General features: G+C 41.2%; 1 protein-coding gene across 1 annotated transcript in view; it reads right to left on the bottom strand.

Moving 5' to 3' along the window:
- LOC147727588 (uncharacterized) overlaps positions 1–22,734 on the bottom strand; it is a 92,964-nt gene that overhangs the window by 42,746 nt on the left and 27,484 nt on the right. The window contains exons 5-11 of the mRNA XM_086963142.1: positions 15,132–15,161; positions 12,925–12,942; positions 12,792–12,821; positions 8,975–9,004; positions 7,772–7,801; positions 6,807–6,836; positions 376–405 (exon numbers count right to left, since the gene is read on the bottom strand). Of these exons, the coding sequence (XP_086819268.1) occupies positions 376–405; positions 6,807–6,836; positions 7,772–7,801; positions 8,975–9,004; positions 12,792–12,821; positions 12,925–12,942; positions 15,132–15,161 (198 nt within the window). The remainder of the gene's footprint in view (positions 1–375; positions 406–6,806; positions 6,837–7,771; positions 7,802–8,974; positions 9,005–12,791; positions 12,822–12,924; positions 12,943–15,131; positions 15,162–22,734) is intronic.

Here is a 22,734-nt window from a genome sequence, read left to right as displayed (position 1 = left end):
CTCTGAGCTCCACAAAATTAATCATTAGGTTGCAATTCACCAATCCGGTACAATGTCCAATAATATTAAGTGCAGAGGTGATATCTTCCTTGCCAAGTAAAGTCTTTAGTTAATGAAAATTCCACAATTCCAGTATTCCGATCTCCTTTATTGGTTTTTCTTTACTCCAATTCACAATTTTGTCCTTAATTGACTTTCAATTTGTGTACTCTCCAAAGCAGTATAATCACAATATTTTTCATATGAAAATTGTTTCGGCTTTTATTTAGCTGCGTTAAAATACTTGAAAGGAGAATTTAATTCTGTAAAAATGGAGCATTAACTATTGTAATCCTTTCACCAACAAAAGACGAAAATAATTCACACATCCCTTACCATTGCTGGAGTAGGAGTTGCTGGTCTTGCCTAAAAGGAAAATAACAACAATGGTGTTTACTGGGGAACGTTGTTATAATTATAAAACAGGCAATATGGTGAATATGATGTGAATATTTTGTAATGCAGATCAACAGTTTATTTTTGTACTACAATATATCTGTTCCATAAGGTGATCTACAAGCCTATATGACAATATAGTTAAGAGTAGGTCAGTGTTAAGCTGTGAGTGTTCCTTCAGAATATTTTGTGACTTTTTTCAAAACACTCAAACTTCCTGAAGATCATGACGGTTGCAAAAAAATATATGGAATAAAAGCGTTTATGGGAATTTGGTTCTCCCCAAAAAATTTTGTTCGAGTTTTCACTGCCGACAACATTTGTTAAGCTAAATTAATAAAGGGGAAAGGGTTGTTAATTATGGAAACATATGAGGGCAACTATTTAAATTGATCTCTTCAATAACAGAGAGGTAAAAATACCGGGGCATATTACCAACAACTAGCGATAATTATCGCTAAATAGGCTTAGCGACAATTTTCCTATCGCCAAGCATCGCCAGATTTTATCGCTGAGATAACGTGCTATTAGCAACGTTTATCTCAAAAGCGATAACATTCCCGGTGATAGTGGCAAAATCCGTGAATATCGCTGAGAATACAGCGATATTCACACATTATCGCTAACAGGGTCTTAGCCATTATATCCACCTCCCTTTGGATATAATGGCTAAGAACTGGTCTGAGCAGGCGTTAGTTTTGGGAGATATTCGCGCTTAGCGCGAATATTTCCATCGCTGCGCCTGCCTTGCTAATAGGCGATAGCGATGTTAGCTACTGTTTTCAGTTGCCAATAGTTTGGGTACGCCCACTTTGCATGTCATTAGCGATAAATATCGCTGACATGCAAAGCGGGCCCCAAACCGCTCGCTATCGCCTCAAAGCTGTCGCTAACATCAGTTAGTGACATCTTGCTAATAGGGCGATGTAATTATCGCCGCTTAGCGGCCGAAAACGTCCGCTAAAGTGGCGATAATCTTATATCGCCAAGCTTGGTAATATGCCCCATCATTCTCTGAAATAGAGGGGAAGAAAAATGGATTAGCTACAGTGCAAACAGATTGAATACAATACGATTAAAAGGGATTGGTGTCACTACAACGCAGGCTATTACAACGCCTGCTGTTACAACGCGGTTTTTACATCACATACCACTACAACGCATAGTGCTTTTAAGCGCTGGATAGTGATTTATTTAATTTACTATTCCAACTCCAGTCCCCGTGGATAGTAGGGAAGGTGTTGGATAGTAAATTAAATATATTCCCTATCCTAGAGCGCCCCCCAGCGCAATGCGTTGTAATGGTTTGCGTTGTAATGGTTGCGTTGTAATGGTAGTGCGTTGTAATAAATGCGTTGTAAGTGATTTTCCCCGATTAAAAGATATCAACTAAGTTAAGACAGTATGTGCAAGTAACTATGAGCTTTTTATGTACATGAAAATTCAACCAGCATTACTTCCTCTGCTATGGTTTTCTTCTAGTGTAGAGCTTCTGCAAACAAAAATGTTGAAGCAGACAGGAAACAAATATTCCATGTCTGTATCAAGAGTCACTGGCCTGCCCTAATATGGAGGACATGGATGCCAATATTCATGCAAAGCATCCACTGTTGGAATTTTCGATGAGGGCAAACCTCGAAGTATATGCACACAATCTCCATTGCTTGGCTAGACCTCCCCAGCAAAGACCTAATTTGTGATTCAAGCACTGCATGAAAGGAGAGATTACCCGTGCACATTTACAAGGAACACACCTCTCCTCACAAATGGCTGCAGTGCATTCAGTAAATCCTTTCCTGAATTTGTTTCTGCTGCTTATTTAAAGTAAAGCAAAACCAAAGGGGATGATGGACAGAGTGTTGAACATTGCAAGCACTCACCCCCAGTCAACTGATCTGGGTTTAATCCATCATCATTCTGTAGCTCACTCCACCACCCCAGTTCAGACATATGCAAATCAGTCTGACATTGTGCCTCATAGGAACAGTCCAGTCCGAACTGCCAAGCCATGTCTTCCCTGGATCGGAAACAAGCATCCTGGAACCAGTTTCTGGCTTATCAGCCTTCATCACCCAGGCTAGCTTGAATCCAGTGGCAAAGGGAGCAAGGGACCCATGTCTGGGCATACCCTGTCATTCAATTGCTCTTTTTGCATTTGTCACCCCGAGTAGGACGGTTATGCTCAGATGTGAGTCCCGTGCTCTCCATGCCACTGGAGTCAAGCTATCTTGTCTGATGAGGGCTGAAAGCCCGAAACCAGTTGTAGGATGCTTGTTTCCAGTTCAGGGAGGACCTGGCCTGGCAGTTTGTGCTGGACAGTTCCCATTGGGCGCAGGGTCAGACTGATCTGCATATGGCTGGCTCCAAACTGTAATGGCATGGTGAGGAAAAAACAATGGATTTAGGTCCAGATCTCTGTACTGGGTTGAATGTATGATATTGTTCTGCATTCTGTTCATCAATTGTTCTTTTTGCATTTGTCACCCCAAGTGGGACGGGTATGCTTATACGTGAGTTTTGTGCTCTCCATGCCACAGGAGTCAAGCTATCCTAGCTGATGAGGGCTGAAAGCCCAAACACGGTCCTAGGATGCTTGTTTCCAGTCCAGGGAGGACCCGGCCTGGCAGTTCGGGCTGGACTGTTCCCATTGGGTGCAGGCCTGGCGCTCACCTGGCTAACGTCATTCTTGAGTGATCGAACATATCAAGTGTGCGAGGGCAACAATAGATCAGTGCCCACCCCCCTTCAGTGTGGTGTCCCGCAGGGCTCTTCACTGAGCCCTACGCTTTTTAACATCTACATGGCCCCACTGGAGGGGGAGGTCGCACCCTTTGGAGTGAAACTCGCAACGTACGCGGATGACACCCAATTGATTGTTTCGCTCTCGCTCGCAGAAAACCACGGTGAGAAGTTTGCCGCCTGCCTTACCAACATCATGGCATGGATGGCCGACTCAAGACTCAAGCTTAATGCCTCCAAAACCGAGGTGATGTTGCTGGGAAATCTCTGCACCTCCCTCCCCAAATGTATGTGGCCGGCCTGCTTAGGAGATCCTCCGACCCCGAAGGGATCCATAAAAAGTCTTGGCGTCTGGCTTGAACCGGAGCTGTCGATGCACACTCAGGCGAAAAAAACCGCAGGGTGTTGCTATGGGCTGCTCCGCTCAATACGGAAAGTTATGCCCTTACTCCCACTAGACTCCAGGAAATTGCTGGTACAGGGCCTTATTTTGTCAAGACTGGATTATAACAACGCCCTTTTCCTGGCTGCACCGGAATACACCCTGAACGTGCTCCAGAGGTCACAGAATGCAGCCGCAAGACTGCTGACGAATACACCCAGAAGAACGTCAGCGAAACCGGCCTTGAAAGCACTCCATTGGCTGCCCATAAGAGCGAGAGTGAAATTCAAAGCGCTCTGTACAGTGTTCAGAGTCCTCCAAGGCACAGGCCCTCCGATCCTCAGAGATCTGATCCGCCCTTACAAATCATCACGAACGCTCCGCTCTGGCGAGGAAAACCTGGTAGCTATCCCGAGAGCAAAAAGAGCAAGGGCCGGAGGACGCCGCTTCTCAATAAATGCGGGCCAGCTATGGAACTCCCTCCCAACATCAATGAGGAAAGAACCTAACTTGACCAGATTCCGAAAATCTTTGAAAACGTCCTTTTCCCCCAGAATGACTAACATCTCGGGATGCGGTTCAGAGGAGGTCTGTCTGTGTGTACACGTAGCGCTGGGACGCTCAAGGGCAGCCATGCGCTTTAGAAATTCTTTTTCATTTCATTTAGAAATTCTTTTTCATTCAGGGTCAAGACTGATTTGCATATGGCTGGGTCCAAACTGGAATGGCATGGTGAGCCAAAAAATGATGCATTTAGGCCCAGATCTCTGTTCTGGGGTGAATGTTTGACATTGTTCTGCATTCTGTCGTTCAATCATTCTATTTGCTTATTTAAAGTAAGCATGGTGTTATGGTGTGTGTAGGATTGATAATATATAGAATTAAAGATGGGTAACAGTGAATTACAGGGATGTTTTTCACCGAGGGTTCTGAGTGACATCAAATAGACAACAAGAGAGAGGTTTGAGTTGTTGGTGATGTCATTAAGAAGCCCGAGGTGAAAAACATCCCAGCAATTCACCTTTTACCCATCTATAATTTTATGTTATTTATGGCCCCCCAACTACTCTGCCCCTATTGGCAGTGGTAGTGGCCAAACATAACAGAAAAATCGCTGACATACATAACAGCTTCGGCGACTAGCCCACCCCCCTTACCACCGAACTGAAACACCCCACCGCCACCCTTTGCGCCTGGAACACGATCAGCACCGAAGACACCATCCGCTTGATGAACTCCATTCACTCCGGATCACCAACCGACCCATGCCCCACCACATATTCAACAAGGCCGACTCCATCATCGCACCCCATCTTCGAGATATCATCAACCGCTCCCTCAACACCGCTACCTTCCCGGAAAGCTGGAAACATGCCAAACTCAGTGCCCTCCTGAAGAAACCTACAGCAGACCCCACTGAACTCAAGAACTACCACCCCATCTCGCTCCTCCCTTTCCCTGCCAAAGTCATAGAAAAGGCCGTCAACAGTCAGCTCGCCGCCTTCCTCTTGTCTAACGGTTCCCTCGACCCCTCACAGTCCGGCTTCCGAGCCAAACACAGTACCGAGACCGCCCTCATCGCAGCCACAGACGACATCCAAACACTACTCGACAATGGGGAAACAGCTGCCCTCATCCTCTTGGACCTCTCCGCAGCGTTTGACACGGTCTGTCATAGCACCCTTGTACAACGCCTCAGCAACGTCGGTATACAAGGAAAAGCACTGGATTGGATCATATCGATCCTCGCCGGAAGAACCCAGAGAGTCCGCCTCCCCCCTTTCAGATCAGAGGCCACCGAAGTCATCTGCGGCATACCACAAGGATCATCGCTCAGCCCCACCCTCTTCAATGTCTACATGAGTCCCCTCGCATCCATCGCACGCCAACACAACCTCAACATCATCTCCTACGCTGACGACACACAGCTGATCCTCTCCCTCACCAAAGACCCAAACACCGCCAAAATCAACCTACACGAAGGGATGAAATACGTAGCCGAGTGGATGAAGAACAGCCCCTTAAAACTGAATTCAGACCGGACGGAAGTCCTCATCCTAGGATCATCCTCCTTCGCATGGGATGACTCATGGTGGCCACCGGCCCTAGGCAGCGCGGCCAAACCAACGGACCATGCTCGTAACCTGGGATTCATTCTAGACTCCTCCCTCTCGATGACCAGACAAGACAACGCCATCTCATCATCATGCTTTAACATCTTACGTATGCTCAAAAATATCTTCCGATGGATCCCCACCGAAACAAGAAAGACAGTCACCCAAGCACTCGTAACAAGCCGACTGGACTACGGAAACACCCTCTACGCCGGAACCACAGCCAAATTACAGAAAAAACTCCAACGCATTCAGAACGCCTCGGCCAGACTCATCCTAGACATACCCCACCACAATCACATATCCGGTCACCTGAGACACCTTCATTGGCTCCCCGTCAACAAGAGAATAACGTCTCCTCACCCACGCACACAAAGCCCTCTACGACCTAGGACCCAAATACCTCAACACGCGCCTGACCTTTCACACCCCCACCCGCCAACTACGATCGTCCAATCAAGCCCTTGCCGCGATTTCACACATCCGAAGAACCACCATGGGAGGAAGATCTTTCTCCTACTTAGCGGCCAAAACATGGAACTCTCTCCCCACCCACCTCCGCCTTACACAGAACCACCTCTCCTTCAGAAAACAACTCAAAACTTGGCTATTTGATAAGTAACACACCCCCCCCCCTCAAGCGCCTTGAGACCCTCCGGGTGAATAGTGCGCTATACAAATTCTGACTTGACTTGACTTGACCTATATATCAGTTAACCAAAGGTTTTTAAAAAACTTACCCTCCATCCTTGACCAACACCACCTCTTTCCCTGCCTTCCTTCACCCTCCTACTGTTGTTCTCTCAGGGAGGCCTGTCAGCCTGGCCGGAAAGGCCTTTACGATATAACAGTGGGTAGCCAGTTTTGTTATCAACTGTTGTGATGTCATAGCAGTGGGTTATGAGATTCAGAAACTAAAATAAAAGATAGAGGAGAGCCATACATAACAAACATATATGTGATGAATTGCTTAAGTGATCGTTTTAGTAACCCCTATTTTTTTGTTACTCCAGTGACTCTATCCAGTGACTCTATCCTGACTTCATTCAATAGTTACAAAAAAAAAGTACCATGGATAGAACATGCTCCTGTGTATTCGAACTTCATCACAGCAATGTAGAAGAAGAGTGCCTTACCGCTAATTGCCCACATGCCGCTTGCATACCCTGTAGAGAAAAGACAATAATATCATACAGTCAGAATTTCACACATGAATAAAATGATGGTATGTATAAGAAATGTAATGTGCATTTTGTAAAACTTTTATTAAGTAAGAAATTCTGGCTAGATATTTTGTGCAGGAGAATTCAACAAATAAAAGTGAATTCATCCTCATCTTCTTTGCACAAAACATTATTTTTTCCACTCAATTTTAACTGTAAAATAAAGTTCAAAATAATTCTTCACAATGTATATGGCTGAAAACCTTTGCAGATTCATATAATTTGATCATGTGAAGAACTTCTAAGGCATCTCTTCTTGCTTCCAAAAATAAAGTAAACACACGAGTTACTTTTATCTTTCACGCAACAGGAAACAAGAAAGATATTTTATATGGTGAGAATATCAATGCTACTGAAAAGCCTACAGATATGGTTCTTGTAATAGCATGCAACAAATGAAAAACGAACTCTGTAAGAGGCACAAAGCATTTGAAAATTCCATGTTATGATGAACATGACTGTGACAGTCAAGCAGGCATTGTTACCATGAGATCAAACACAAAGGAGTGGGAGAAAAAGATAGATTTTATCTCCTTTGCTATATTTGGAATACAATTATAACTTGCGAAGAGCTCTAAATGCATTTTTGAAGTATTTCTGAGAACCTTTCAAAGTCACAGATGTCCAGGAGTTCTCACATGTGCAAACATTTAGACAAAAGTAAATTTACACTTTGAAACTACTTCAACGAAAACACCGCAAATGTTGGTAGTTTTGCATCCCCCTATCCACACCGAATATGCACTGCGCTTACTCGTATCTCCACTGGAAAATTTGTGCTGCATGCATATGCTAACATTTGGAAAGTATTTCTTTATAAAATATAAAATAAAATAATGTGTGCACAAATTATAGGCAAATTGTGAAAAGTATCTTACCGCAGCTTGGGCTAGGTTAGCTGGCTGTCCCTAAAAATGAATAAACGAGTAAAATAGACGTTCATGCTGCAAAAAAATTCATCTTTAAAGAGATCATCAAATGTTTTATTTTCAAGCTATAGTTATCTGCAATACTTAATAAGAAAATATATAAAGAAACCTAGTCCATGATCAAAATAGGATAATTGACAACACTACCATATCCGTTATTGTACACCTCACATCTGCTATGATCTAGTTCTGTACATTTTGAAACAAAACACCAATCAAAAGTAGCTTGTTTCAGTTGTAAATTATTTTTTAACTTAGAGAATCCAGTGAAACCTATGGGCATTTTTAGAAACAAGCATAGTTTTTGCAAATATCCATTGCTTTGCTTTTACAAATCCCAATACATGTTTTAACAAAGTGAACTTCATGAAAAATTCCCATATAAGATTAAAAACTTTTGAAAACTCCAACCAATTTAGTAAACAATTTAGTAAACAATAGTAAACAATGGTTAAAGCTAATTTCAGTTAACATACTGGAAAGGGTGTTAATTGCATCTAGATTTACATAATCATAAATGGTTCTAGAATGATTAATGGCTAACTAAATCTTTTAATTGTGGGAACATTGTTTTAACCTAGTTAAACCTTTTAAAATTCAAATCCATGAAAATGGCTTGAAGTGTTTACCTAACAGGCCCACATTTAAAATTAAATGTGTAAAACTATTTCAAAGATTTGAAGGATCCTAAAATATTCCCAAGCTTTTTTTCTAGTGATCCTAATAATGTAGACAGTGTATGATTCATTGTATTAATTTTATAAGCTACGCCAAATATTTAAAGCAAACTCGTAAGCATCCTTTTGAGAAAATCAATTGAAAAGTGTTTTTCAACTTAAAATAAAATGTGTGCAGCATATAAAAACTACTATCAATGTGTTTTAAAATCCAAAAGAAAGATACTTGCATATTTGTATTTCCATAATAATGTCCTCCACATCACTTTACCAAACTATGTTTACCAAATTACTATATATAAATTTCAGCCTGCTCTATTAGGATAACTAAGGATTGTTTAACTGTTAGTTTGCTCTCAGTCACTCAATGGATGCCTGCGGCCAAACATCTTTTGAAAGAATGTCACATTTGCATAACCCCACATTTTACAGTCATAAAAAATGAGAAATCTATAGAAGTTCAAAATGTTCTTACTGCTGCCTGACCGCACATGGAAAGAAGTCCCTGGAAGAAAGAATAAATAGGTAGCTCACGTTGTGCCCACACTAATTGCAACAAAAACTAAACTGAAATATTTGTCATTGAGGACATTCATATTCATATAATGTAGAAATATTTCATTGAAAATAACAAAACGTAATCACTAAAGCATATAATGTATCAGTGCATTCACACTTAACATCTTTCTCTTCACCCTGCCAGTTTTGCATTGTTCCATTCCCTTCAATGTCCTGAAATCAAACTTTACTCCTGCCTCTGACAGAAGTAATTGTGAGGATTTGTAAGGGTGACAAACTGCCTTAAAAGACCTACAAACCAGCAAGGCAGCCTCAGACAACCTTGAATTGGTATTAAGATGTTATAAAAATCAATTTGAGCGGATTAGAAGGACTATGGTCCTTTATCTAATCAACAATCAGATACTCCCCCATATAATAACTATATCAGACTTATTTCATAGTGAACATCATTTTAGGGTCACCAGGGGTTGCATTTGCGACCCCTGGTTTGTCCCTCGCAACCCCTAGCTTTTCCGTTGGGACTTCTAGCACAGTAGTAGTGACCCCTAGTCTCAGTGATGGTAACATCGCTACCAAAAAGACAGAAGCAGCTCAGTATTCTGGATAACGGTGGCTCCTCCTTCCTTTGTTTCTCCTCCCATTTTTATTATACTAATAATAAATAATAGTCTACTATTCACTATTGGTTTAATATAAAAGTAAGCACCAGCAGCTAGAACGGGACCTTTGCTGGTACTTGAGGTAAGTATGTGGACTAACGGCTAGAGCGGTAAACACCCTGTGAATGTGGGCAAATACCAAAACATTATGAATGTGTCCATCTGTAACACAACTGATGCTATATAATACTAAAAAAAAAAGTTAAATAAAAAATGCTTATGAATATATGTTGTTTGCAGGCTTGCGGGTGAGAGTGTGATTGTGTGAGAGAGCCTTTATGTATGAGCTTGTGTCTGCATGTGAGACCATGAGCGCATGTGAGTGAAAGTGAGTAAGAGTGAGCAACATTAGTAAGTTAGAATAGGTGAGATTGAGTGTCAGTGAGTGTGAGTGAGTCAGAGATAGTAAAAATGAGTCCGAGAGTCACTGAAAGTAAGAGTGAACAAAAATGAATGAGTGTGAGGTAATGGTAAGGACGTGAGTGACAGTAAGTGATTATAACTGTGAATGAGAATAAGTCAGTTAACCCCTTCGATGCGGATGACAAAGCCAGCTCGTCATGGGCATTACCTGTGCTACGCGGATGACGAGCTGGCTTTGTCACAAACAGCGTGATTTTTAAATTTCAGCGCACAGCGGGAAAACCAGCTAGCGCGGTAGCGGTTAAAGTGAGTGAGACTTAGTGATTCAGTCACAATAACTGAGACTAAGGGGTCGATTAGGTTCGTGGATTTTCCGCATCCTCCGGGCCGGCGGAAGCCACCGCCGGCCTGGAGGATGTAGAAAATCCGCTGCGGACCCACCAAAGACCCACCGCCACATTATAATGGCTGGTGTGTCTTGGTTTCAGTCCGCCGCTTTTCCGCCGCGGTCGGCTTACAACCGCGGCGGAGAAGCTCTAATATGGTGGCGGTGTCTCTCAGACACCAGCAGACATATTAGGATGGCTTCCCAGACATGCTTTTCCACGGCGGGTTCTCCGCCGTGGGAAAGCATATGGATCTTCACTTCGGGGGCCCGTTGCAGGCCCCCTGGGTGAAGGGGGGTGGGGGGTGCACATGGGGGGGTACCTATGGTACCCCCCTGCATTTACATGCAGAAAGCGGCAGGCACCGCGCGGTGCCTGCACTTTGTGCATGTAAATGCAATGCATGCGTTTTTAACATTGCGGCGGGTGCAGCTTGAAGCCGCACCCGCCGCAATGTTAAATATGGAGGATGTGACCGCCAGGGTGGCGGTCACATCCTAATTGCACAGGAGGGAACGCCGCAGCACAGGCGGACGTTCCCTCGTCCGAATGACAGGCCTTTATGACAAAATAGTGACAATGGCATACTAGATGTAATACTTGGTACTAACATATTAGAGGTAATACCCATTGCAAAATGCTGGTGCTGCATACTGGAGCTAAATGTTGGAATGGTGGCACCAATGGAAAATTACTGCCACTAGCATATTGAAAACCATTCTTGGAATAAGGGAGGAGAACCATTGCATATGTGAAGGGGACAATCATGTAAAAGTGCTGACCATGCAATACTTGAGGTAACTCTGACATAAGGGTCGCCCATGGTATATAGACGGCACTAACAGCAAAATGTTGGCGCTGGCATTTTCTATGTACGTTTTGGCCTAAAGGGGTACCTGCGGCATATGGGGGATACTCATGACAAAATGTTGGCCCTGGCACAATTGAGGTAATTTTTGGCATATACGGACACCCATATTTTGAAAACAATGAGGTCAACTAGGAGGGGGCTATCAGGTTTTCCTTAGCTTTGCAAACCATGAAGGGACTTGAGTATTTAAGGAGTGCTCTTTCAGAGCCTATGGCTTTTCAGCAAACTTATGTGAAAATTGTGCTTTGAAATTGCACCATTTTACCCCATTTGTTTTGAAGTTTTCTCCAGGTTAGTGGCCTCCTGTGAAGCCTCTTAGAAAAGGTTGGGCTAACTTGCGTTGTTTGTTTGCTATAATTCAGGGCAAGTAAGACGCCCACTAGCCACCACAGGGACAGCCCCTCTCTGAGACCTCCAAAGTCATAATAAGGCCCTTGTTTCTTTCTGAAGCTTCCGCTGAGCCCTATGCATTATGCTTTAACTTTTTTGAACATTTTAAACATTATGAACAAAATAAAAACAGATACAGGTTGTTTTTACCCTCACCCTATGATTTATCAATATATTTATTGGAATGTGCAATCTTCTGATTAAAATGAAAACAGATACAAGTTGTAAGCGGATACATGATAACTGATGTTTTTTAATAGAAACTTCACCTCTGCTTCACGTAAACGATAATGCCTTGCAAATTATCATAAATCAAAATGTATTAACAATATGGAATAATTTAAGTCAGTAACATAGTTCAAATTTGATATATCAATTAATATATGTGGCCATAAGTACTATTTTTTTAACCTCTTTTTTCCCTCACCTATGATTTATCATTACAGTTCTTGTTGCGGCATACACTAGGGGGGTGATTACCTTATGAAAGTTTTTGGTGTAAATAAATTAGATCTCCAGCGCTGTTCTGTGTTTTGTGGCACTACATCCTCTTAAAATGAACTTCATAATTGTTTCATGCAATACAGAAAACTGAGTAAAGTTCCATTGGCAAATGCCAGCACCCTAAGATTGGCGAAATCTAAAATATACAAGTTTCTGTGTTGTGATATTAATCAGGCAGTTATTATAGAACTTTACAATGTCACTTATCGTGTTGTCATCTGAGTTATATTCATCAGACTGGGTCAAAGGAGGTCATTTGATGTTTCTTAGTCTGATATCAATAATAGCAAAGGGTGTGTGAAGCCACTTTCTTTACTCTCATCGTTTTGGTTAATCAATGTCCATGTATCTCATCAACTTGTTAAATATGACATTTTCCTGAATATGAGGAATTAAAATTAGCCTTCCAATGCTGTGCTTATAGGGATAGTTGTGAATCTGCAATCCATACATCACCAGAGTTCCGCATCCTGCATTCCAAAGCATCCTATATAAATGTTGACATTTTTCTTTTGTTTCCTTCATGATCATCTTTTCTAGTCAATAATTTACAGGAATTGGGCTCAAAATTAGAAAACATTCCCAAAGTAACCTTACCGCTGCTTGAGCTAAAGTGGCCGGTTGATTCTAAAACAAAAGAATGCATTGTGAGTCATAGAAAGCTAAACACCTGTACTGTAACTTTCAGAGATACGAAGAAAACCACAAAAATTATATAGTTTATTCTTACCACTGCTTGAAATAGAGCCTAAAAAGAAAAAATATATTTTACTTTTATAAGAATTCAGTGTACTTCTGGGTTCAACTAAAATAGCATGCATAATAATATAATAGTAAAGATAAATAACCTTAAAGTAATTTTTACAGATTAATCATTTAAGCACCTTTGCATTTTCATATAAGTACTCAGTAATCCTATTACACCCTTTATTTTTGCTCTTGCAGAGTTCTGATTTTAATTTTTAAATAAACATGTCTGGCATGAGCTGATTTGTATTGTCACATGTTGATTTTTTTGTTGTTGTTACAATTAGTAATTTCACCGAAATTCATTTCTTTTGTTTCATATAGATTCTTTTTGTTGACAAGTCGATTCTTTTGTCACCTTTTGATTTTTTTCGATCATGATTTACTCATGAATGATGTTGTTTCTAACAATAAACTGAGAGGCATATTAACAAGTAAATGTTGGAGTGCGGAGGTGCACCAGATGTGGCAGTGTCGCACTCCGGCATTTCCAAAATGTAGAAATGGACGGTATTTACAACAATACAATGCACTTCTGTGTTTTCCCTAGCACTGGAGTTAAAATTAGCTGCCTAGTACCAGCGCAGGTGCCCTTGCACTATAATGCAAGGGGACTTACTTTCCAGGGATTGATTGTTTTTGTGCAGTAGGGGCCAATGTGCAGGAAGATAGCCCTTCCTTGCCATAAACAACCATAATGGTGATTTGTTACTTCTAAGTCCCTTCCTGCAAATAAATAATCATAAATGGCATTTTGCTCTTTCTATGTGTGCTGCACAATGCAGCACACAGAAAAAGCAAAAGCGAGGAGAAATAAAGTATTCCTTCTCATGCTCCATTTGAATGCCTGCCCTTGCATTGGCGCTAGTTTTTGGTTCTGCCTCAGATTTACACATCCTTGTAAATCTGGGGGAGAATCAAAAAGCAATGGGTGTTGCAGTGGAATGCTCACAGTAGCACCCTTTGCACGCCCCTTTCACGCAAAATGATGAGTGGAAAGGGGTTTCGAATTGGCAAGGCAGCCTTAAGCTACAAAAAGTAACTTAAAGCCGCTTTATAAATATGGAGAAGGGCATAGCACCACCAGAATGTCGCTAAAAGTGATGTTCTGGTGGCGCTATCCCCTTGCAAATATACCACTGACTAGTGTAACTTTTAATGATATCTACAAATATTGTAACAAGCAGGTGAGCCAGGTCTGGTTCGTAAGCGATTTTTATGTGGATTTAGAAAGGGACTGGGCTTAATCATGTAGTGTATAGATATTATCATATATTTATGGGATTTCCTTTGAAAAGTTCGATATTGAAGTGTTCCATTGCTAAATGTTACCTCTCCAGTTTGTTCTAGAGCACAAGAAAAATCATGGCATTTAAGGATTATCTTGCCATGAGAACGATTAAATACAGAGGTCTGTACTAAAGAATGCACATTACCTACATATGATGCTGTAAAGGTATACTAATACCCAGCACTCACCAATTCTTCTGGTTTTTGTATTAATATTTGTCAATGGTAATTTTATATCTTGGTAGAAATCTTGCAATATAGCATGGTCATCCAAATTATTACTATTCGTATGAAGGGCAAATGCAATGAGAATGCGTTGTATGCAGAAAGAAATCAGTAGAGAATTCAACTAGCTAATGTTACTGAAAACTATATATATTTTTTTTTCGCTAGTATTTCTTTTAATAATAGTAAATTCACATTATTCAAGGTCCATAAGCCAGATGTGACCTGTTATGATTACTTACTTCTATAGTCACAATATGTTGTGAATTTGTAGATTTTTACTGAAGTCTATTCCTCAGATAAAATTGGTAAGCATTTTTTATTTGCATAACATTGTTTAAGAAAAATAAGAGTGTGATGAGGAGAACAGCCTTGCACTATGTTTGTCAAAAAAGAAATCATTTTTGTCACAGATTGTTCAAAGTTCCACATAAAAATCTAGCAATTTCTATGCAGAATGTAACATGCATAATTATAGTAATATTTTCAAATGGATTTGTTTGAAAACCACATTTTTTTGTTGACAATTTTCCATGGCATGGACGGATTCAGGTAATTGTAAGCATATAAACTGCATTTTCACCTACTCATGCATTGGATATCTCAGCTACTGTATATTTTTTCAATTTACAAGTGATTTCAAATATTTTAGTAAACAAAAAACAAGTATCTTACTAAAAATTGATCCAGAGGAATCGGTAATGCCTGCAACAAAGAAAGAAATGTTTACTAGTCAATGACTGTCAAGCAATGTATCTTTCCAGCATTTCAGCACAATGTACACTGTGAACCTGTCATGTTCCTTGGGTTAACAAGATTAAATTGTAAGTAATAAGAGTAACATTTTGCATCTTGTTTTACTAAATGTATTGTAACAAGTAGGAGTGGGTGAAAAATATTGGTTAATTTTAAGCAAAATGTTTTGTAGAAAGTATGATAACTATTTAATGGTATATTGAAGGAGCGACTTCAAAAGATGGAATTTGTCAGAAGAAAAAGTTAGCATAAGGTTTGTGAATTTCTTTTTACCCTAATTTGCATAGAGATAGCAATATTTTTTATAATTGTAGTTCTCGCCACTTTTCGCATGCTCACTTTTTTCAATTGATATTAAAGGCTGATAAACAATGGTTGTAAGCCATGATTAAAGTTTTGGGATTGAAACTGACCAATAACATGAGAATGAAAAAAATTGAAAAAACAATTCCCAGCAGTAGAAGTTAATGTTTTATTCTTTCAAGAACCAAAGAACAATTCATTTTCCATAGCTCAGTGACACATATTTAGGGACTTAAAGATTACATGTTTCAAAATGAGGAGAGTGAAAAGGTTAGGCCGATGGTGAGACATAGTATGCCTGCAGACCAGGTTAAAAGTGAATCTACCAGTAGAGTTCTGGATTATCTGCTGTTTGGACATAACATAACTGGAGAGGGCAAAATATCTAAAATTGCCATGGTGAAAGCTGCAGGTGATTATCGACTTGATCAGAGTTTTGCCGAATCCACTGGGAGGAGAGGTTGGACTTTCCTCAATTGTTTTACACAGCGGAAACATGATGATGTTAGTTTATTAATTACAGGCTTGAGTTAGAGTTCTAATTTGTCAAAGATAAAGTTCAGATTTATGTTTTGGGATGAAGTTCCATCAAATAAGAACACCTATTATTAAATCATAAGGTGATGGGTCCCTCTAGAATAGGACTTCTGTAAAGTTTGTGTTGAGTTTTAATGGGTTTATAGCAGATCCACATGACTACTGAGGTCATACAATGTTGAAAATAAGTTTGAGTGATTGCCTCTTAACTATCTAAATGGATGAGCTAGGAGTCTTCAGTGCCACAATAAAACAGGAAACCAAAAGAGAGGATAAGGGTGGCCAAAAGTGCTGACACAGATGTTGCATAAATTCAAAGTGACAGTGAAAAGCCCAGTAGCACACCACAAGGATGTTTCCTAAGGGTAGAGTGATATGGATGGAAAGAGATTACTTTATGGAAACCATTGAGAAAGAGGAAAGCTAAGCATCAGCTTTGCCTCTCAGCTTGAATTTGAATTGGGTACTTATACAGTGCGACTATCACTCCAGAAGGCGCATCCAAGTCTTCAGTCTTCATGAACTGAGTTTCTGTTTTCACGAGCCTCAGTTGAGCTGGCATAAGATTCCATGCTTTGGTTCCTAGGTAGGCTATTGATTTCCCTCTCTTGGGTTTGTATTTTAGGCAGGGAGGTTTGAGGATGTTTGCCAAGGAGTATCTGAGGGTCCTACCTGCTATGTATGGGCAGAATCTAGCTGCAAGATACACTGGACCAATTTTTGCTACTGCTCTAAAATTGATTACGAGGATTTAAAAAAAAAAAATTCTCTTATGTAGAGGCAGTCAGTGAAGAGTTTGTAGCACTGCCGATGCCGATGACTTACGAGGAAGATTCAAAACCAGGTGGGCTGCCGCATTTTGGACCATCTGAGGTCTTTTGAGTGTGGATTTATTGACCCCTGCCAGAAGACTATTACAATAGTCTAGGTGTGCGAGGATCAATGCCACTGCAACCCTCCTCCTAGCAGAAAGGAGAATGAAATCAAATACATTTTTAAGGGTTTTGATTAGACTAAAACAAGTCCCTGCCACCGTCAAGGCATGTGGTCGAAAGGAGAGTGAGGTGTCCAACTGCACTCCCAGATTTTTTGCTACTTCAATGGTAGAAGGGGGGGCTGTAGCATCTTCCGGTCACCAGGCACTTGATGGAAAAGGGTTATCTTTCCCTATCATGAGGATCTCAGTTTTGTCAGAGTTACACCTGAGATGTTTGTACTCTGTCCATTGAATGACCTCCGATAAGCAGAGTTTGACGTTTGCTTCTACGATGGTTGAATCTTGGTCTAAAGATAAAATCAGCTGAGTGTCATCAGCGTAGGACGGTACTTTAATCTCAAATGACGATATCAGCGAAATGAGGGAGGCCATGTATATATTAAGTAGTAACGGACTAAGAGAGGAGCCCTGTGGGACTCCCACAGTAATAGTTCATTTGGCAGAGAGAAACATGCCAAGAGAAATGGCTTGCCTATGATTAGTCAAAAAAGACTAATCCAGGCCAGGATAGTGTTAGTGATGCCGCTAGATTCTAACCTTGCCAGAAGAATACCATATGAGATGGTATCAAATGCGGCAGACAAATCTAACAAGATTAGCACTGCCCTTCTACCTTTGTCTGTTATGGATTTCAAAATACCCATAATTTCTAGTAAAGGAAGATTCTGTTGAATGTTTAGGACGAAAGCCTGACTGCCTCGGGTGAAGGATCCTAGCTGATTCCAGGAATTTTGAAAGCTCTTTATTGACTAGTCTTTCAGTCATTTTGCCCAGAATTGGTAGAAGTGAAAAAGGGCAAAAATTTGAGAGGTTAGATGTGTACGCATTTTACTCTTCTTCAGTGGTCTCACTTGGGACCTTACCAATGAGTAATGAGGAATTAACTAAACGGTTAATCACTGGATTAACAATATTTATAATTTGATGAAGGATCAAGGGAGGGCAGGCATCTAGTGGAGACCCCGATTTGCAGGCCGCAATTGCTGTCTGTGTGTGTTCCAGCGTAACTGGTTCAAAAACTTGAATAGAGGGGCTACTACTGTTGATGCATCAATGTGGAAGTGTGAAATGCCGGAGAAAAATAGTTTAGACTGAATTGAAGATCATCCAGTGTGGTTATTAAGATTGGCTACATTGCATGCAATGGCCAGAGGTCCACCAATAACAGATATGTAATGTTTCCATGAATGTTTTTTATTTTACTAGCCAAACAGATTCCTGTTTGCAAGCAAACTTTATTCTAGAACAAAAAATACCTGTGGAGGCGAAACTTTAGCAAATATGCAGGACCAAAGCTGATTTGGATATGTTTGGGTTTAATCTAAAAAAACATACAAAGGATTAGGATGCGTACCATGTAATTGTTGGTGAATGAGAATATTTCAAGAATTCCATCCATCATAATGTTTGTATTTTCTGAAAATATCAGGGGCAGCTTGGGTCCCATTTTGAATTCCTATTAGTGGTGGGCGGTAGGCTCCATCAGTGGGATCTGCAGAGTTTTGGCACGCTGCGCTCCGCTTGGAGCACAGAGCTCAGCAAAAATTCCACATCCACCACTTGGTGGAGTTTTGCTAGCACCCACCCTTGCTTTTAAATAACATAGCAAATTGAACAAAATCCATTGTCTATTTGTTGGCCTTTAAATGAAAGGAACAATTGTGCTATGTTTTTCAATTACAGAAAGATGAAAGCAAAGACGGTGATGTCGGGATTCAGTGTCAACTTAACATCACAGATAATTACCTGAAGGAAGTATGCAATACACTTAGTTATTCATCATCAAAGGACAGAACACGGAAAGGAAACGTTACAACTTATCCTCTACAGTGTGTTTTGTGGGATCTTGCCCCAACTGTATTAATGTGCTGCAGAGAGCCAAATAATCTCTTAGTGACCACATGGCAATCACAGGCTTCTGAGATGTATATAGTGGCATGTGGAAAGGGGGAAAGAGGGACTGTCTGCAGGTGAGAAGTAAGCGAGAATGAAGCAACCATTACTGTGTTTTAGAGCTGTTGGGATAGAGGAGGCATTGAAATCACTCAATTCAATCATGCACTCTCTCAATCCCTATCCAAGAGTGCATGTTCACCCTCTTGCAGCCCAGTACTCTGTGTCAGACTCACTATGTAGAGACAAACATGTGTATGCTGTCTAGCAGATATGGACAAGAATGCACCAACTACCAGCCTCATCGGCAAGCAAGTACTCACTGCTTCGTAGTTCTGCAAGAAACAAAAATGTTACCTGACTTGCAGTCGCTGCCTCACAGTCCAGCAGGTTCTCTGAAAGCACTGAATACTGAACACACCCACTCACTCTTCCATGATACTACAGAGGGTGCAAATCAGAGAGAGTAGGCTTCGGCGCACACAGTAAATGAGTCTTTGTCCTCTTGTTGCTGGGGTAGTGTGGGGAACTAGTGGTGTTGTGGTGTCTGGGGCGGGGGAAGTAACCCCACTGTTGACCTTTGCAAGGTTTTGGGAGAGGTGGATGGGCACCACAGATAGTATTTCTCGGAAGGAGATTGTAACTGTGTTGGTGATACTCCCCAGAATAATGCTGCTGTAGGTGCTGGGTGGAGCAATCTTGTAGTTCACATGAGAAGTGCTGTTGCCTTGGCATGCCTGGCATTAGAGGTGTCCAAGTGGTGCTCTGCCCCCATGTAGAACTTTGTGAAATTTGGCATAATTTTCCAGTAACTCTGCAGAATTCTGTAGAGTGAAACTCCACGAGCTCCGCACTGGCCCTAATTCCTATCCATCTAGCCTTTGGTTCAAAAATGGAAAATAAAGTGGGTGGCAACAGACACCCCAGTTGTGTTCTCAATTCAACGTGTATAAGCCCCACTCCTATTGTATTAATGAACAATCCTTGGAGGGCCCTCCATTTAAGATAAAGATCAATATAGTGACCTGGGTTGGAATGTAAATTTCTCCTAACAGTGCTTCTAGGAATTCTACGTTCACCAGATCAAAGGCCTTTGCAGTGTCCAATAGAAGGACCACTGGAGTGGACCTAGAATTTTCACCGAAAAAAACTATTTCCTTTGCAATGCAATGCATAATGGAGGCCAACAGCCTCCCTGGGATAAACACTGGGGTGATCAGGGTGCATGACTTTATGGATGATATCTGCCAGTATATAAGATAATATTTTCATGATAATGATATAATTGTTGTTTAACAAGGCCAGTATATAAGATAATATTTTCAGGAAAATTACATAATTTGTGGTTAACAAGGTATTCAGTCTGTAGGAGCCACAAACTCTTTAATCTTTATCTGGCTTTTGGTAAGTAATTTGTTTTCCACTATGATAAGAAGCAGTTAGGGGGTCTGAGATCCATAATAGAGAAGGAGCTGCAAAACATCTAAAGCCCATCCTATAATACCAACGATCACAGAGGGTGAAAAAAGCAATTGTAAATGCTCATTGTGCACATCAGGCACTTACAATAATCTAGCACAAGTTCTTTTGCAAGCATGTTCTTATCACCCTTTCTCTTACACAGAAAGACAAAACTATCAAACGCATGATGCTCTTACCTGCACATAGTGGTACTGGTGGAAGGAGTGCTAGCCATAGAAATGTTGTGATGGTAACAGTGTTTGTAATATTAGTGGTGGTTGTAGTGGTGGTGATTGTGGCAAAAATGATAGTGGTAGTAGTCATGTATGTATGCATTATTGTATAACACAAACCTAACCAAAGGGCAGCAGAGTACTCTACAGTGTCAAAGGCAACGATACTTTCAACCAGTGAATGCAGGGGTAACTGGGTTCTCGGAACAGAAGTATACTGTTATTGCATTGTGAGGTAGTGTCCTTAAAAAATGCGCAGCTTCAGCTCTTTCCTAATTCGGAGGAGGGCTGGGGAACCCTTAGAAATACAGGAATGTTGTTCCAGATTCTGAGAGAATAGATGGTATAAACTTGCTACCTTGCTTTTTCTTTTTCTTGTTTGAATATCTGGCAAACAGTTTGATGGGAACCAGACTGTTGGTGTGTCAAGATTCAGCAGAAGTTATTAGCTTATCAGCCATGCATGCATGGATCATGATGATGGTGGTGACAGAAGAAGTGAAAGTGTTGGAGGTTATGGTAGTAATAGTGGTGATGGTAGTGCTGGTAATGGACATTGCGGTAGTGCTGTGATGGTTGTGGTAATGGTGCTCATGGTGGTGTTAATAGTGATTATAGTGGTGGTGTTTATGATGGTGGCAGGGGTAGTAGCAGTGGTAAGAATGGTGGTAGTGGTAGTGGTGGTAATGGTGGTCAGATGATAATGCTGGGCTGTGAGGCCAGACCAATTACATTTTAAATACTGCCAACACACCCTAACAAATGTGACATGGATCTCTTGCCATTCCCTGTCATGTCTGCCATGGAGCAGGTCACACCAGTCAAGGTACCTCTTTAATGCTCACTTAACAGAATAGTGTTCTACGTTTCTAGGATTACTGGGCAAAGTTACCTTATGCGGCGTATTGCACCTCCTCACCCCATCCTTAGGGTTTCCACACATCTTTCTATAACAGCTCCCACACAGCTCTAGTCACACCGATGGGCATTGTAACTTAAAACATGTGCACCATGTTCCGTCTGAATAAGTTTAAAGGGTGATAGGGAAATGTAGAGTGAGGGAGCACCATTTCACTTTCAAGTAAGTGAAAGAATTACCTGAAGAGCATGAGTGTTTCTTTCAAGGATAGATACACAAAGAGCTATTAATCAGTCTTTCACACAAGAGCATATCTTCCTGAGCAGGGTCAACTGGGACAGGAATACTGACCGGGATAAAGATCTAGGGCCAGATGTAGGTATCCAAATACCGGTCGGTAACGGCCGAAAATACAGATTTTTGGCCGTTACCGACCGGTATTTGGATACTGAGATGTAGGGCATGAAAAAATACAGATTTGGTAATTTTACCGAATCAGTAATTTTACAGAATCGGTAAATTTACCGATTCGGTAAAAATTACCGAATCTGTATTTTGAAATGTAGGTAGCACTGTAAACAGTGCTACAGGGCTTTAAGGATTCGTTATTTACCACCAACTATTAGTTGGTGGTAAATAACGAATTCCTATGTAAATGCAAATATGTGCATTTACACCTGTGCCTTGTGGCACACATACATGCCCTAAGGGCATGTATGTGTGCCACATGGCGCACAAGCACTAATCAGGGGTGTAACAGGGTGTCAAAGTGACACCCTGCCACCCTTGACTATTTCACAATTTTACCGAATCCGTATTTACCGATTCGGTAATTGACATTCATTCCTATGGGCCTCCAGGCCCATAGGAATGAATGGCAATTACCGAATCGGTAAATACCGTTTCGGTGAAATTGTGAAATAGTCACGGGTGGCAGGGTGTCACTTTGACACCCTGTTGCACCCCCGATTAGTGCTTGTGTGCACGTCCACGAGCTTCCTCAACTGTGAACAGAACTCTTCGTGCTAGACTTTAGAAGATATGCTTTTCAGCTGGATTAACAAGAGTCCCGTATCCGGCCCACTCTCCATAGTGGTCACCCTGAACGTTTGACTTTCACCTAGTCTCGCACAACTGATAGTTGCAAGTGGTGCTTTTTGCTTTTAGGTGCTAAACTTACTTGAATTCTTTGAAATTGCTTTTGTCCGGTACTACTGGGGGGATTTTGATCAATTTGGT

Source organism: Lissotriton vulgaris, chromosome 3_1 (assembly GCF_964263255.1).
Source record: "Lissotriton vulgaris chromosome 3_1, aLisVul1.2, whole genome shotgun sequence".
NCBI classification, from domain to species: domain Eukaryota; kingdom Metazoa; phylum Chordata; class Amphibia; order Caudata; family Salamandridae; genus Lissotriton; species Lissotriton vulgaris.
This window is presented reverse-complemented; position numbering and strand designations above follow the sequence as displayed.